The sequence below is a fragment of the Aulonocara stuartgranti genome (genome assembly GCF_965226115.1).
Source record: "Aulonocara stuartgranti genome assembly, chromosome: 22".
NCBI classification, from domain to species: domain Eukaryota; kingdom Metazoa; phylum Chordata; class Actinopteri; order Cichliformes; family Cichlidae; genus Aulonocara; species Aulonocara stuartgranti.
In genome coordinates this window covers 25232798-25248545 of record NC_138957.1, presented here as the reverse complement: position 1 = coordinate 25248545, position 15748 = coordinate 25232798, and the positions used below count along the sequence as shown (strand labels likewise).

Here is a 15748-nt window from a genome sequence, read left to right as displayed (position 1 = left end):
TTCCCCTTATTTCCTAACTTCGCTTTGTGTTTGCATGAAGAGGCGTATAAATATAAAAAGGCACAATAAACGTCAGAAAGTAAAGAACGAAACAAAGAAAAGCTCTTGAGTCTCTTTGCTATAGTTTAATTGTTCATTTACATCCTGAATCATTGCATTAGAATCACAAGGCAGGAAGTTCAGTGGACACTTACCAAATACTGACACACACGTCTTCTTTTTGGGGGCAAATAGATGTAATGCCACACTCCACCTTACAGTTCCCTTTACCCGAGCAGTTAGTTGGCTGTATATCACAAAACTTGCACAGCTTAGGTAGCTTCATTATAGAGGCCTCTGGAAAAAAAAAGAGGAAGTGAAAGAGGTAAGATTAAGTTGTGAATTTCATTTCAACAGCCTTAAAAACCTGAAATTTAATCAAAGGACGGAGGTATTTTGGAATTTGTCAGTGTGCAGAAGCTGATATTCCACATAACCACAGGAATATCCAAACAATTTCATACTACAGGGGTGGACACATTTTCCTCCCCCTGTGGGAGCTTAACAAAGCAGAGCAGTGGCATCCACCTCCTTTGGACTTGTTCAGACCTGTATCAGTGAGACACACAGGATTGTGTGAGGAGTGCCTGTGGGTTTGATAATCATCTAAGGAGACAACTGCCAGACAGGCAAGAACAACAAACAGAGGAAACACGGATGAATTTTCTTGCTGAGGGTCTCTAATTTGTCAGCCCGATGAGTCGGCTCCCCATCAAGTAAGGTGTTGTGCCAACACCGCTGATGATTTGTTGATGGAAAAAGAAAGGGGAAAAAAAACGAGATTATGCATCAGTCTGTGAAGAACAGGAGCGAGAAAGAATTTTATTTCCACAAACAGTCCTAGGATGCAGTTCTGTAATTTATCCTTGCATTGAGGGACGTGATGACAAAAACCCCACCAAAATAAAATCAGAGACAGAAAGGTGAAGAATCTCTTCTCTAGTTTTTAAAAGGAGTTCTGGCTACTACACAAAATTATGAGCGAAAAGAGGATGTTGTGGCTTTAAGATGTGGAAACAGTTTGTAAAGGGGACATTTCAGATTTACTAGGATTAATAAGGAGAATGATTAAAAAGAAGAAACAATCACGATGTCTGGCAGGATTGAGATGCATGCATTGCATGTGTTACGCAGAGTGGAAACACGTGACTTTGCTGGTTCAGTTAAACCACCTAACCACAGTTCATCTGTATGCTGACTTCACGTGTACAGGAAGTTGAACCTGCTGTTTTCATCAGAGAATTCAACTCACGAACAAACCAAGAGGGAAAACACCGCTTCTGGTACACTGATGTACCTGAAGTTGGTCGATGTCTCAAAATGGCACCGCTGAGGGTTTATCACATGACCAAATAGTAAATAAGTTTTAGAAGGGGAAGTGTAAGTGAAAGCGTGCTTCTTGACATGGTCAGCAAAAAAAAAAAAAAAGTATGCTTTGGGCTTCACACAAGCTTACGAGAAAGGTGCTCTCTGTCAGTGTGTGTGTGCTCTTAACCTGGCACAAGGATCCTACTATGTCTGTTCCCCCAACACCCAGGCTGCAGGGTGGGGTCAGCAACAGACACGCTGTACAACATGCACCCTGGAAGTGCAGCAAAATTAGATCACTGCCACCGGATGGCTGCGCCTGACAATCAGCAGCAGATGAGGCACTTTCACAAGACCTTATCAGGAAATCGTTGGCTTTTTTTGTTTTGTTTTTGCTTTCAGGGCTTGTCTGCACTGAGAGAGGCCTTCACAAATAAAAAAACAAAACAAACATGAAAATATCACACCTGAACTCCAGACTAAACTACGCCACAGAGCAATTTTAAAAGTCTGCCCAGCGGGCTGGTGAGGTGTTTTGAAGTAAATCAGCACTGAAGGGATAGTCCATGCCTGAGTGCTGTAGGAAGGTGGCTGAGCCTGAGTAATTATATCATTAGAGCAACTCCTCTGAAAGAGCATGTCATTTTAACCCAGGAGGAGGCGGGCAAAGGAAGGGATGAATGGTAGTAATTGTCACCCAGGGCTACATATAATTGCAGAGAGGTGGGGGGAAGGATTAGGAGCAGCCAAAGCCACTTGGTGCCGCTGGGACTGAGTCTGAGACAGATGAAGGTAAAACACTGTCTTCCTTAAGGGGGGGGGGCGTTAGACCTGTTAGCACTGTGGCTACACATCAAAGATGCAGATAACCAAAGGAGGCTGGTGACTTACAGCAGGTGATGTCTTCCCAAAGCTATCGCATTCGCACTGATGAAAGTTGCGACAGAGAGACTCACGGAGTCAAGTGAAGCTAATTTACATTTGAGACTACATTAGCAAGTAAAGTTTCCTGAATAAACAAGGCTTCGCACCTGGGTATTTTCTTTTTACGTAGTTTTAGCTAAAAGCTAAAGAAACACCTGTTTGGGGAAAAAAAGCAATTACAGTATCATATTTTTGCCCAATAAATAAATAAGGGTAATCAATTGTCACTTTGTATCACTCCGCTTCTTCTTCACAGAGTCCGCTGAAATAAGTTCCGAAGCTTTGACTACTTTTCTGAGAGTTTAAAGTTCAACTCACCCGCCTCCTCGAGCAGACTACTACCAAAGAGTATCATTCCACACCAAAAAGCGGAAAACCGAAGTAGCTCCATTTAGACTGTGCGCTGCCCTCTTTCTCATTAATTTGCCGAAGCCTTGACAGCGGGTTAATATCCAGTCTCCGCGGACTTTCTTCGGCCCGCCTGTTGCTCCCTTTTAAACGCCTTCACGGCTCCGGGAAGACGAAGGAAAAGAAGCAGATTGGGTAAACACAAGGCAGGACTTACCCTATATGACTCACAGTATGTGCGCATTTCATGAAACAGGAAATCTTCAGAAGGGGTTGGACAGGTTTTTTTCTCTTCTTCTCGTATTCTTTTTTTTTTTCTTCTTGGTCAGGCTCATGCGGCTCTGAAGCATGTCATTAAGAGGCTGAAAACCAGCAGAGCAAGACTAGAAATGACACGCTCAAAAAATAGCTTAACCGCCTATAGGCTTTTAAGTCAATGCAAACACCCTTTTACTTCAAAACAGTCACTCGTTGCAGATCTTATTTAGAGGTGTCAGCTTTGAAAGGTAGCTGCTGAGTTCTGTGTTTTGGATTTATTAGAGTGTTACTGCGTTTTACACAATAAAAACTCAGCACATTAAATTCACTTAAATGTCCCCATCCAAGTTTAAAGTTTAAATTGCGTTCCTCTGCTGCTGCATGATTTTGCTGGAGAGGTTCCAGGCCCACGGTTTGTCAAGGATGACATGAGAAGCTGTGAGAGTATCTTTATATCTCACAGTGTTGGTTTTTATTGAAGACACACAGAGGTTAAGTCCACTATAACACCGATAAATTACTGGTCTATTGCCAGGGTTTTGCAGACATGCGTTTGCTTTTGCTTTTCCTCTACATACTTGAGATGTGATGTCAGGTTTCAGTTCTGACCCTGTAACCCTTTGGCTTATAACTCTTTTTCTTTTTTTCCTTTTTTCCGAGCTGTACTTTCTATAACCACCAGCTCAGTGAACTTTATTAGCACCTCTTATATTACTTCTGGCAAGCCGGCTTCAGTGTAGGTGCAGTGTTGAGTTTAAAAAGAAAAAAACATCAGAAGATGCCTCAGAATAATGATCATCATGTTTTGAGATGGTCTTCAGTGATAGTTGACTGTACATTTTAGGCATACAAATTCTAATACAGCAGGTTTTAATGTACTCTCAAATAGTATGGTGCATTTATTTATTTTTTTCATATTTGCTCTTAGTCAGTGGGTGTGGGTGGGTTTACACAAGTCTGTGCACGTTTTTATTCAAGCCTGCATGGCATTCAGCCACCCGGCACTGCATGATGGGGTCCAAGCCACAAGGTGGAGACCCCACAGCGTTGTGAGGCAGCTCCCCACAGATCATACAAAACCTAAGTAGATCACAACATCCTGCTGAGTGACCACAGCACCCGAACAAAACGCCTTCAGAACTTTATAAATATACTCTGTACCAAACTGTGTGATTTTTATCTGCCTTTGCGCTACAGGAAGCGCAGCACACTCAAGTGTGCCAAGAAAGGCTTATTTACACTTTTAGCCCCCCCTCCCTAAACCTTGCACAAGTTTCTCCATGCACGTCTACCTTTGAATGATTTTTTTTTCCTAGTTCATTGCGCAAACACAGATAAACAAGCACCAGGTAAACATACAGGTGCTCGCCGTTCTTGTAAACTTCTCTGGTCAAGTGAAAAGATCAACAGACCAGCCTGATAACAAATCTCTGGATTCATGCCTTGGGATAACACCGGTGGCAAACACGCACTGCATGCATTATAAAAGGCTTTTCAGGGATGTCAGTCTCTTTGCACATCTGTGTCTCTGTAGTTAAAATAATGATAAAAACAAGTGTGGTGTCTTTCCCACACAGGATTTTCTGCATAAAATGTATGCTCATTGCCCACCGGAGGTATTACACAAAAGGAGATGACACACGGGGATATTGATTCATTACTAAGTGCTAAGCTGAGGAGAAGGCAAGTACTCAAAGTGAGGAAGATGCTGAATTGCAGATCGGGTCAGTGAGCCACTTTAATAGGTACACCTATTTAACTACTTGTTTAAAAAATAAATGATTTTTTAACAATATTTTTTCAGCTGTTTGTTAGTGGAAATCTCTAATCAGCCAATCACATGGCAGCAACTCAATGCATGTAGACCTGCGCCAAATGAAACACTAAGGTTCAAACCTGAGTATCTGAATGGGTATCAAAAGCGGTTTAAGTGACTGTGAAAGTGGCATGTTTTTTAGCACCAGATGACCTGGTGGGAGTATTTCAGAAGCTGCTGCTCTACTGGGATTTTCCCACATAACAATCTTCTTCTTTTTTGGACTGATACTCACTGAGCCGCAGTTCTCCCAGTGAAAATGCCTTGTTGTTGCCAGAGGTCAGATAAGAAGGCCAGACTTCATTAAGCTGATAAGAAGGCAACAATAACTAAACTAACTACTGGTTACAACCAAGGTTTGCAGAAGAACATTTCTGAACACATGACACATGGGACCTTGGAGTAGATGGGCTATAACAGCAGGAGACCACACTGGGTGCCATTTTTGTCAGCTAAGAACAGGAAACAGAGGCTACAATTCACACAGGCGCATCAAAACTGGGCAACAGAAAAATGGAAAACATTTTCCTGCTCTGATGAGTCTCGATTTCTGTTGCAATTTTCAGGAGATAGGGTCACAATTTGTTGTAAACGTGAATCCGTCCTGCCTGGTATCAGTGATTCACACTGCTGCTGGTGGTGGTGCAGCGGTGTAGGGATATTTTTTGACACAATTTAGACCACTTAATACCGACTTAGTATCATTTAACCCCAAAGCCTGCCTAAGTATAGTTTCTGACCATGTCCATCCCTTTAAAACCACAGTATACCTATCTGCTGAAGGCTGTGTCACAAAGATCAAATCATCTCAAACTTTTTTCTTGAACATGACAATGATATACATGACAATTACCAAACAAACAAATATACTACTAATATCTTATAGTCTTAAGTTTTAGGTTAATGTAAATATATTTTTAAAATCTGCTGGCGAAGCAAAATGGGCGAGAAAATTCACTCACAAGTGTTTTATTAACCAGGATTTTTGTTGCTGTAGGAGTCAGGATGAAGAAATGTTCTCACAAAGAGCAAACCTCCTTAATAGAATTTGTATTTTGTCCAGTTTTTACAGACATATCATCAAGAAATCTTGATCTCCAGGTCACCTTCAAGGTTGGTGATTCATAAAAATGCTTTCTAGCCTTTAGGGTGTATGGACTTGTATCTGAACAGATTCCCTACTGCCTCAGCAGAGGAGGTTTAGTCATACTTCTTTGGGGTGTTGTTGGCACAGCAGTTATAAAAGCAAGCAAGCTGCAAGCCACCGACCTCATGCTGTCTGTATATACAACCTACTTTCAGTCAGGACTTTGTTACAGGATAAAATGCTCAAGTTCTGCTTATGCCAAAGGAAAAACTGCAGTCCCATGAGAGCAGCAATGTGTATTTGCACAACAGAAAGAAATTTAATGCAACTTGCAAATTGCTGGTGAGAATAGTGGCAAAAAACTAAAACAATTGAGTCATTTTGAATCAGTATCTTCTTCACTTGAATTGCACATGATTAAGATGCCTGCCTACGCAACGGGAATCTGAAATGTTTCATTAGCTTGTAGATGTCAGCCTGTCAGGTGTCTGCGCCTCAGGATGTGCCTCTTCAATCCTTCAGATGCTACTTTTGCCCCAGAGATCTCAGATCCTCTCTTACAGTATTACAGTCAAACTGCACCAGTTACAGTACAGTGTTGCTTTTTTAGGGTTTCAGGTTTTTTTAAGGATTAAAATGACTGCATACTCCGAGCTAAAGAAGCACTGAGAGTGAGCAGCACTCCCCCATAACTAATGATCTAAATCTGAATGTTGGGTGGGGGTGGGGGTGTTTACTTGCAATTCTGTTAATACATCTTCCTAACTACCAGATAGGCTGTAGTCTGGCACACATGGGGTACACACCAGACTGGTCGCCGGTTCATCGCAGAGCTAACAAAGATAGACACACAAGACATACAGTTCACAGCCACAAACGCACCTACAGCCAATGGACCGTGGAAAATGATGCAACCTGAGAAAAAAAGAAGGGCTCCAGACCAGCAGATTCAAACCAAGAGACTTCCCTGCACTGCTGTACCTCCCCTTCATGAACCTCCACCTGGTATTACACCACCTGGGGAACCTGCAGTCAGCTGAGACCGTAGACGTCACTTGGATGAGTGATGAAATGTTTTTTCTGCCACTGAAAACACTATGTCCAGTTGAACAGAATCAACATTTTGGGCTCCACCTGGTAATTTTTGCTTAATCTTGCTGACAAGGAAGGTTTCAGTAAGTATTTAATAGTGAATCTTAGGGCAGGAAACAGTTTGGCGACCTCAACACAATCACCACGGGAATTATTCCCTGACCAGTCGGCGAGTGGCGGTTGGCAGGCAGGTAAAATTGGTTGCATAGCGGTATGCTGCTAGCAGGTTTCCACAGTTGCCTTGCAGTTTGGATGGAAGATGTTGCTGACATGTTCGCGAACACTCGCCAACTATTCGCTGAGCGGTAGTGAAAGTTTAAAAAGTGCCATGCGAAATGTTTTTAAAGTAAAAGTTGCACCTTTTAAAAGGTGTTGGTTATAACTTTAATATACACACAAACTACACAGATGTGCAACAAACATACCCCATATGGTGAAGATAGGTAGGTAAGGTAAAGCACAAAATAACGTTTTACTTCATAAGTTCATGCACTTTGCCACAAATGTTACTCAGTGCTCAGGAACTGTGAGGCAGACATGTCCTGCACGAGGGTCACAGAGTCACACCTAACAGCTTTAGTGACACAGTTACATGGCCACAAACAGTAACACATGTTCCCACACAATGGCTTGGCACAGTTTTCTTGGTACCACTGGCGAACCTAAGGAAGTCGAAATGGCCTATTCTGACAACAACAGGCTCTCTCTGTCTTCTCCAACCGCTGTGAACAGGCTTTGTCCTTCAGCATTAGTCAGACGCTGTGAAGGAAGGGAAAGTTTATCTTGAAGGCTCCAAAGGTTACAACCTTTGGTATCACATCACTTTTAGGCCTATTGTTCCCAGGCATAAAATTGATATGTGTCTCAAACTGTGCCAAGACTTGTTTTAGAAAGAGAAGCAAACATGTGAACAAACGCTGCAGCATGTGACTCCCCTTTTCTGTGTCACAGGGAACATCCTGTTGCTCCGTTTAGATTGTGTTCAATGGTGAAGCAAAAGACGTGAGATGAAACAACAACAACAACTTTTATCTGTACCCAGCATGCGTGTACCTGTGTAAATCCAGGCTAACCGCACTGAGTATTGCATACACTTACGTAACACAGCATTGTGGTAGTGCTATTAATTGAATCACAATGCAAATGTGAAAACAGACCCTTATTCTAAAGTAACAAGACAAGAAAGCAGAGAAAAGAGAGGATGAAACAGCAGAAAGGGGAGAAAAAACTAGGAAAGACAAAAACCCACCAACATGTCAGCTGATATTGTTTGGAAACCATTTCTTCCCTTAGAGCATAATGGCACACATCAAGCGTTTCAGCGGCCCTCGCCACAAATGGCTTGCATTGAAGTATGTAACTGCTTAAAGGAGGATTGCACAGCCTAGGCTTAAACCAGCTTCAAGTCTGTCCTGTCATTGGCCTGTAACTACATCTGTGGTGCAACAGAGCAGAGAGAAGATGATGAAGATGATGGTCATGCCATTCTTCAAACCAAGATTACAGGGAGCGGACCATTTAAGCAAAGAGGGGAAAGATTCATTTGCCCTGCTCTCAATAAAATGTTTCAATATGGGTCCCTAATGTGGCTGGAGATACAGTTACACACATGCATACTCAAGGTGGTTCATGAGAGGTATTGCGTGCTGTTTATCGGAGAATTTCATGCATACTAAAAAGGAAACGTATGCTTTGTATCCGATCTCTGCAGTGATGAAAGATTTATTTTGTTTGGGTTTAACCTTTTAGATGCTACCTTTAAGATTAGGCTTACGTGTTTCTGTATGAGTGACACTAGAATGCATAATTAGATGTCATTAGTTTTGCATTGGGATTAAAACATGCACTTTAAAGCTGCAAAAATGATTACTGTGAAGGAGGCATCCCATCGAAATGCAGTGATCGTATCACTTTCCTGTTCTTTACTTTATATCATTTTAGTGGTTTATTGGATTTTTATTATCTCGCTTTACTTTCTTGCCCTCATTGGTGTCATTTTTTATGAACCAGCTTTTTTATTTGTATAATAGAAAAAAGCAAAACCTTCACCAAACATAAAGAATGATTAGAACCCATCCTTTATTATTGCTAACACTCAGAGTTTACAGAGGTCAGCTGGCTCATTTTGACTTATGGCAGTAGGAAGAGCACGTAATAAAATTAATGACAACTGAAAAAGCTATTTGGACCTAATGGTTTACTTCGAGGCAACGTTAATATGAGTAAATCAAACTCAAACTACTGTGAAAAGAGGTTGCACCTATTCTCGGGTTGTCTGGGAGTAGCCTACATGTGGACCTAGATTCACTTCATACAGTCATTGTGTGAAAGCAGTTTTATTAATATGTTCTTAAATTACTTAAAAGATAAACCTCTTCCTCCTCTACTGGATTTCTAAGCTTCAGAACTTGAAATGTCAGTGGTCCAATGCACCGTGAATAAAAAGAACTTTATGGTAATTTATTGATCAACCTAAGGCAAAATTGAATTGCTTTCATTTCAATTCAATTTTGTCTTTATAGCACCAAATTACAGCAACAGTTGGCTAAAGGTGCTTTACATTGTAAGGTAAAGACCCTACAATAACACAAAGAAAGCAGAGAAAACAGCCAAATCATATGGGCAAGCAGTTTGGCAACAGTCGGGAGGTAAAAATCCCTTCTAACAGGAAGATGCCTGTGGTGGACCCAGACTTGGGGAGTGGCAGCTATCTGCCACTACCGGTTGGGATTAGGGTAGGAAGACAAATATTTGAGAGGTATAATATTTGGAATAAATGCTACATTTACCTTTTAACTGCAGCGGAAACACATAATATTTCAGCTAATTTCCATAATGTGGCACTGTAAACCTTAAACATCCCACATCCACCCACAATGTTAATACAAAGGTTCTTAGTATAGTAGATGTGCACAGAATAGAATTAGACTGTTGTGAAATTGAAGTGGTGTTCAAAAAAATCTTAATCTTAATCCTCCTAATCTTTCTCTATTCCTGGAGGATTTAAGGTCCGAGTACTTATCTGGTTACACGGGATGTACACATGGATCGAGAAAACTGCATTCACAAAGACGTGGAATCGTCCGCCTTTCAAAATGCATCCAATGAGCGCGCCCAGTGATTGTGGTTTCCTGAGTAAAGCCACTTCTAATAAACATTCAACATCAGAGTGTTTGAAGGGCAAGTCCTCCATGGTCTCAGTGGCTGTGTGCATTTTTACAAACATCTGCAGAATTCCTTGATCAGACCAAAGATTCCTCTGTGTGCTTCCCATGGGAAAGGCTTAGCCGAAAGACCCAGATGAAACAACGCTGCAGCCAAATGAGGTTTCCGCAGTAACAAATGGCAACAGACAGTATATTAATGTCACACACAGAGGCCTCCACTACCCAGAGGGATCCCTTTGGAGTCACGCAGACTCCTAAAATACTACTACAAAAAGATCACTTTGGCATTAAAGGCAAAGTTAGAATAATAATTGGTTTGCTGACATTTATCCTTTTATTAAAAGTCAAATAATGTATTTATCAAATAACTCTTTAATCTGCTAGTTATGTGGGGGCCTTTAAATGTATTTGGAAGCCACTGTGTTCTTCTAATCTTGTGATAATTGCCAGTTTTTATAGGTTTCACTACAAATTTTAATCCTGTGATCTCATATCACAAATGTTGTTTGAGCACCATTTCGCTCATTGTAATGATAAAGAGGAATTTTAAAGTATATTCAGGTTTTAAAGAAAAATGGAAATTCATAATCCATAAAAGCCCGGACCTCTGCTGAGCCAAGGCAGATCCAAAACCACCTAAATCCTCAAACCCCTCTGCACCTTTTTTCCCCCCCCCTGTTACTATGATGCGTCTTGTCAGGTGAAGACAGGAACTTTCTGCAAACTTCTCTCTGCCAATCGTATTCTTGCAGCTTTCTTTGATCTCAGGCAAACAGCTACATAGAATGCCACCTGAAAACATCCATCATACAATACAGTGTAACCGCTACAATGCTTCCTCTGAGTATGGGGTGGATGTGGTTCCTGGTGGGTACATGCTGGGTGTGCCAACACAGGAAACAGCACTCATCCTGTGCCACCTTCTGCTCTTGTTGCAGGCAGGAAATACCAACATGACCCGACACTGATAAGCACGAGGAGCTGAACCGTGGCCACGTGGTAAACATTGTAAGACAATAGAGAAACTGTATATTATGTATTTATGTGTACGTAAGAGTGAGAAAGCAAGAGATGTTATCTGTGTCTATACCAGCATATTATTTCAGACTAATTCCATCTTAAAATGTTACTGTTTCTGCCTCAAACTGCACTTTAGTGCTGCTAATGTTGTTTATTAAAGCGAGCGGTGAACACGATGCGTTACAGACTTCAGTTGTGTTCCAGCGTTATTGCAGTAGATAAACACTTGTAATACTCTCACCCCAGAGAGTGTGAATGTGCTCTAAATGTGTTTAACATCCACTACGCAGTCAGCCAACACGTTCGTCCTCCTGGCCCGCTGAGAAATATGTCAAATATTTTAAGATGCACTTGAAAAGCGACGCTGTGACGTCAACAGACCAAATGGATTTAATTTAACGCCTCATTCCATAAGCTTTCCCTCGCCGGTTTGTAAATTTACCATGACTGCGAACATACGTTTATTCTCAGCCACTCCGTGGAAATTGGAGTCGATTCTCAGGCTCTCGTGGACGACTTTGATGATAGAGAACCTGCTCGCAATTTCTACTTTTCTAAGCAAACTTTGCATGACACAGAGCGAGATTGAATCTCTGTGTGTTCCCTCGTAGCCCGCGCATCAACACAGCACGCACATGACAAGAAAATTACAACCCTCCCCTAAAAGAGCCATTGTAGGCTTTATTCAGTGCAGCCACTGTGCTGCAGTCGCGTATAGTGCAGCTAATGATGCTCAGAAGAAGCTGCTGGTGAAGTATCACAAAATACTCTCCGGTGGATACAAAGTGTGTTGATTTTCACATGTCAAGGTTGAATACGGTTCAATGAACTTCTTTCAGATTAAATTGACTTTTTCCATTTGGACAAGATTTCACATTCACTCATTTTCCCCATCACATCTAATGAAGTTCATTTTGGCTTTTGGACCGAGGCACTTCTTTTTCTTTCTTTTTCATTGCCAGATCCCAGTGAGCTTATCCAAACAGTGACTGCCAGGTATCTCGCTGTGAGGAATTTCCTTACAGAGCACCCCCCCGCCACTGACTCTCCCGACACCGGCACGATTCAGACATTTCAGGAAATCAGACTTCAGCTTCCAGTTCTGCTGTGGTGCAACAGCGAGACACCGGGGTTTTGATTTATTAATCATTCTGGGTGGAATTTCATCAGAAAGTCTAGTTTTAAATATGGTGTTCTCAGACAAATGACGCTCTCACAGCGAGTTACTGGCCATGCGATGAAGATGAAGGCATTTAGATGAAAAATACATTCAGCACTGGCTCCTTGGTGTCACGTTTATATTAACTAACAAAGATGATGCTTATTTTTTAGAGGAAATACAGCCGGCAGAGTTAATTTCAGAAGCAGAAACGACTTACCCGAGTCTTATCTTCCACTGCTAAATGTTCCCGTCTCTCCTGTTTAGTTCTACATCACCGAGGGGAAGAAAGAGTGTGTTTGCCACATTGTTAAAAAAAAGGGTCTTACAGCATAATCAGCTGCTGCATGCACAATACCAACACTGTCAGGGATGTGTTGGCCTCTGCTGACATGGATAACACAGCCAGTCTTTTCTTTGTTAAGGCTGCTCTTTCAAGCTGTTCTCTGTCTCTGGCTGTAAAGATCAAAACTCTGAATACTTTAAATGTTTCAGAAGAATGTTGAAATTTTGCATGTTGGACAAGAAAGTGTCCAATCTTGTATTAATCTTGTATTTTAAAAAAAAATACAAGATTAAGAAATCCACAGGCATTCAGAAAAACCAATATATTACACTGAATCTGCAACATTTATACGCCTCTCTCTCTCGAGCAGTAGAGTGGACCAGGCCTAGGGCATAATAGATTAGCAAAGGAAGATTTCCTTAAATGTGCTTTCAGTGCGTTAAGATTAAATTTTGAGTGGGAGTAGGAAGAGCAGTCCACAGCGATCCATTCAGGAATATACACTCAACAAAAATATAAACGCAACACCTTTGTTACTGCTCCCATTCCCCATGGGATGGACGTAGAGACCTAAAATTCATTCCAGATACACAATATAACCATCCCTCCCAAACAGTGGTCACAAATCAGTCCAAATGTGTGGTAGTGGGCACATCTGCTACATTGAGATAATCCATCCCACCTCACAGGTGTGCCACATCAGGATGCTGATCTGACATCATGAGTAGTGCACAGGTGTACCTCAGACTGCCCACAACAAAAGGCCACCCTGGAATGTGCAGTTTTGTCTCACAGCAAAATGCCACAGATGCCACAAGCAATGAGGACGCGTGCAATTGGCATGCTGACAGCAGGAATGTCAACCAGATCTGTCGCCTGTGCATTGAATGTTCATTTCTCAACCATAAGCCGTCTCCACAGGCGTTTCAGAGAATATGGCAGCACATCCAACCGGCCTCACAACCGCAGACCTCGTGTAACCACACCAGCCCAGGACCTCCACATCCAGCAGGTTCACCTCCAAGATCGTCTGAGACCAGCCACCCAGACAGCTGCTGGAACAATTGGTTTGCACAACCAAACAATTTCTGCACAAACTGTCAGAAACCGTCTCAGGGACGCTCAACTGCATGCCCGTCGTCCTCATCGGGGTCTTGACCTGACTCCAGCTCGTCGCCGTAACAGACTTGTGTGGGCAAATGCTCACATTCGATGGCGTCTGGCACGTTGGAGAGGTGTGCGCTTCACGGATGAATCATGGTTCACATTGTTCAGGGCAGATGGCAGCTGAGAATGTCCCAGTTCTTGCATGGCCAGCATACTCACCGGACATGTCACCCATTGAGCATGTTCAGGATGTGCTTGACCGGCGTATACGACAGCGTGTACCAGTTCCCACGAATATCCAACAACCTCGCACAGCCATTGAAGTGGAGTGGACCAACATTCCACAGGCCACAATTGACAATCTGATAGACTCCATGCGACGATGTGTTGCACTGCATGAGGCAAATGGTGGTCACACCAGATACTGACCGGTTCTGGGTCCCCAGACCCCCAATAGCGCAAAAAACTGCACATTCCAGGGTGGCCTTTTGTTGTGGGCAGTCTGAGGTACACCTGTGCACTACTCATGATGTCAGATCAGCATCCTGATGTGGCACACCTGTGAGGTGGGATGGATTATCTCAATATAGCAGATGTGCCCACTACCACACATTTGGACTGATTTGTGACCACTGTTTGGGAGGGATGGTTATATTGTGTATGTGGAATGAATTTTAGGTCTCTACGTCCATCCCATGGGGAATGGGAGCAGTAACAAAGGTGTTGCGTTTATATTTTTGTTGAGTGTATATTCTGGCATAATGTGTTCTACATAAAAGCCTATTTTCCCCACAGCAGCCCATTTTCATGCACACTGGTCCTGTCCTAAAAAAACTGCAGAGGAAATGGCCCACACTGCGTTTATTTCCAGGACATCCTCTGCGGTCCAGCCTCATTAAAATGCATTGCCGTCATGGCTCAACTTATACTTTAAGTTGCTGCCTAAGCGCTTTGTTTCAAGTGGAGCTGGCAGGTGCACTGAAATTTTAACCTGAGCGCGGAAGCACGTGAGATGAAAAGGTTAAATGTATCCGATCTGATGATCGTGACAGAGAAAAAAAGGGAGAAAGAGCGTATGTGCATGTGTGTGTGTGTGTTGGTCCATCTGGCTTTATCGTGGGGAGGTTTTCCATTTGACCCTGTCTGCATTATCTGACTGCTGGCCCGACTACAAGAACAATGACAGCAGTGGCTGTGCATTGCAGGATTGTTGTATTGTAGGAGCAGGAAAAGCTCCCGCTGGTTGCTGCTGTCTAGAGGAAAGCGTGTGGTTCAATGAAGTCAGCCACAAAATTACAGCTCACCCTCATGGATTGTTTCATTTAAAGCGGACCTATTGTGTCAGAGACAGTTAGCGGTGTGCTCAAAAAGGAAAATGTTGCAATAAAGTATGCAAAATATTTCAAGATAACAGTTTGCATGACTATACATGCAATTTCCTAGGTCTGACCCATCTTATTATACCTGGAATGACTGTAAGCTGTTATAAGACTAAGGAAGAGACCGTTTTTGCTTGGCTGGGTTAAAACATCAGGACAAAGATGAGAATATTGATATTAAATCAGCACGTCAGCCATATTTGTGTTATTTTAAATCGTTTCACTGCTCAAATATTGGCTGTTCTGTGGTTTCATATGTGTGTTTGCCTTTCCAAAAAACCCCAAAAAGTCACACGCTGTAATATTTTGTTGGATTGTCTGAAACTCGAAGATCATTTCAATAAGCTTATGCAGTGTTACAGCATTTATTTCCATCTAGAGTTGATCTATCCAAACCTGGTAGCTTTAAAAAAAAATGAAAATCATATTTTGTGGCCCACCTGCAGTACCATCATGGCACACCAGGGGGCCGCAGCCCACACTTTGAGAATCAGCATCGATAAGCCATCCTGTAATCCTGAGGAGGTTAGAAATCAGATTCACTCTGTCTTAGTGTATTAAAATATTATTAAAGAAAATGACCAAAGGAAAGAACATTAAAAAAAACGGACTGGCAGTGAATTTTTAGGCCGGATCTGGAAGGAGAAGTCCTACAAGCAGCCTGCTCAAATCTTGCTTCAATATAAATGTAGTAAGAAGGAGAACAGTTGCAAGGTTTCTCTCAGTCCAAAAGCAGGTGAGTAAAGTCGATCCAAAAC

General features: G+C 42.2%; 1 protein-coding gene across 2 annotated transcripts in view; it reads right to left on the bottom strand.

Annotated features, from left to right (window-relative positions):
* tgfbr2a (transforming growth factor beta receptor 2a) overlaps positions 1–12533 on the bottom strand; it is a 30851-nt gene extending 18318 nt beyond the window's left edge. Inside the window, exons 1-2 of one of the 2 annotated variants that reach the window (XM_082522309.1) lie at positions 12439–12533; positions 195–336 (exon numbers count right to left, since the gene is read on the bottom strand). In XM_082522309.1, coding sequence (XP_082378435.1) covers positions 195–325 — 131 coding nt within the window. In that variant the 5' untranslated portion in view covers positions 326–336; positions 12439–12533. Of the gene's footprint in view, positions 1–194; positions 337–2589; positions 3063–12438 lie in introns of those variants that run through there. The other variant, XM_082522308.1, reaches the window with a different exon arrangement.
* Between the last annotated feature and the right edge of the window lie 3215 nt (positions 12534–15748).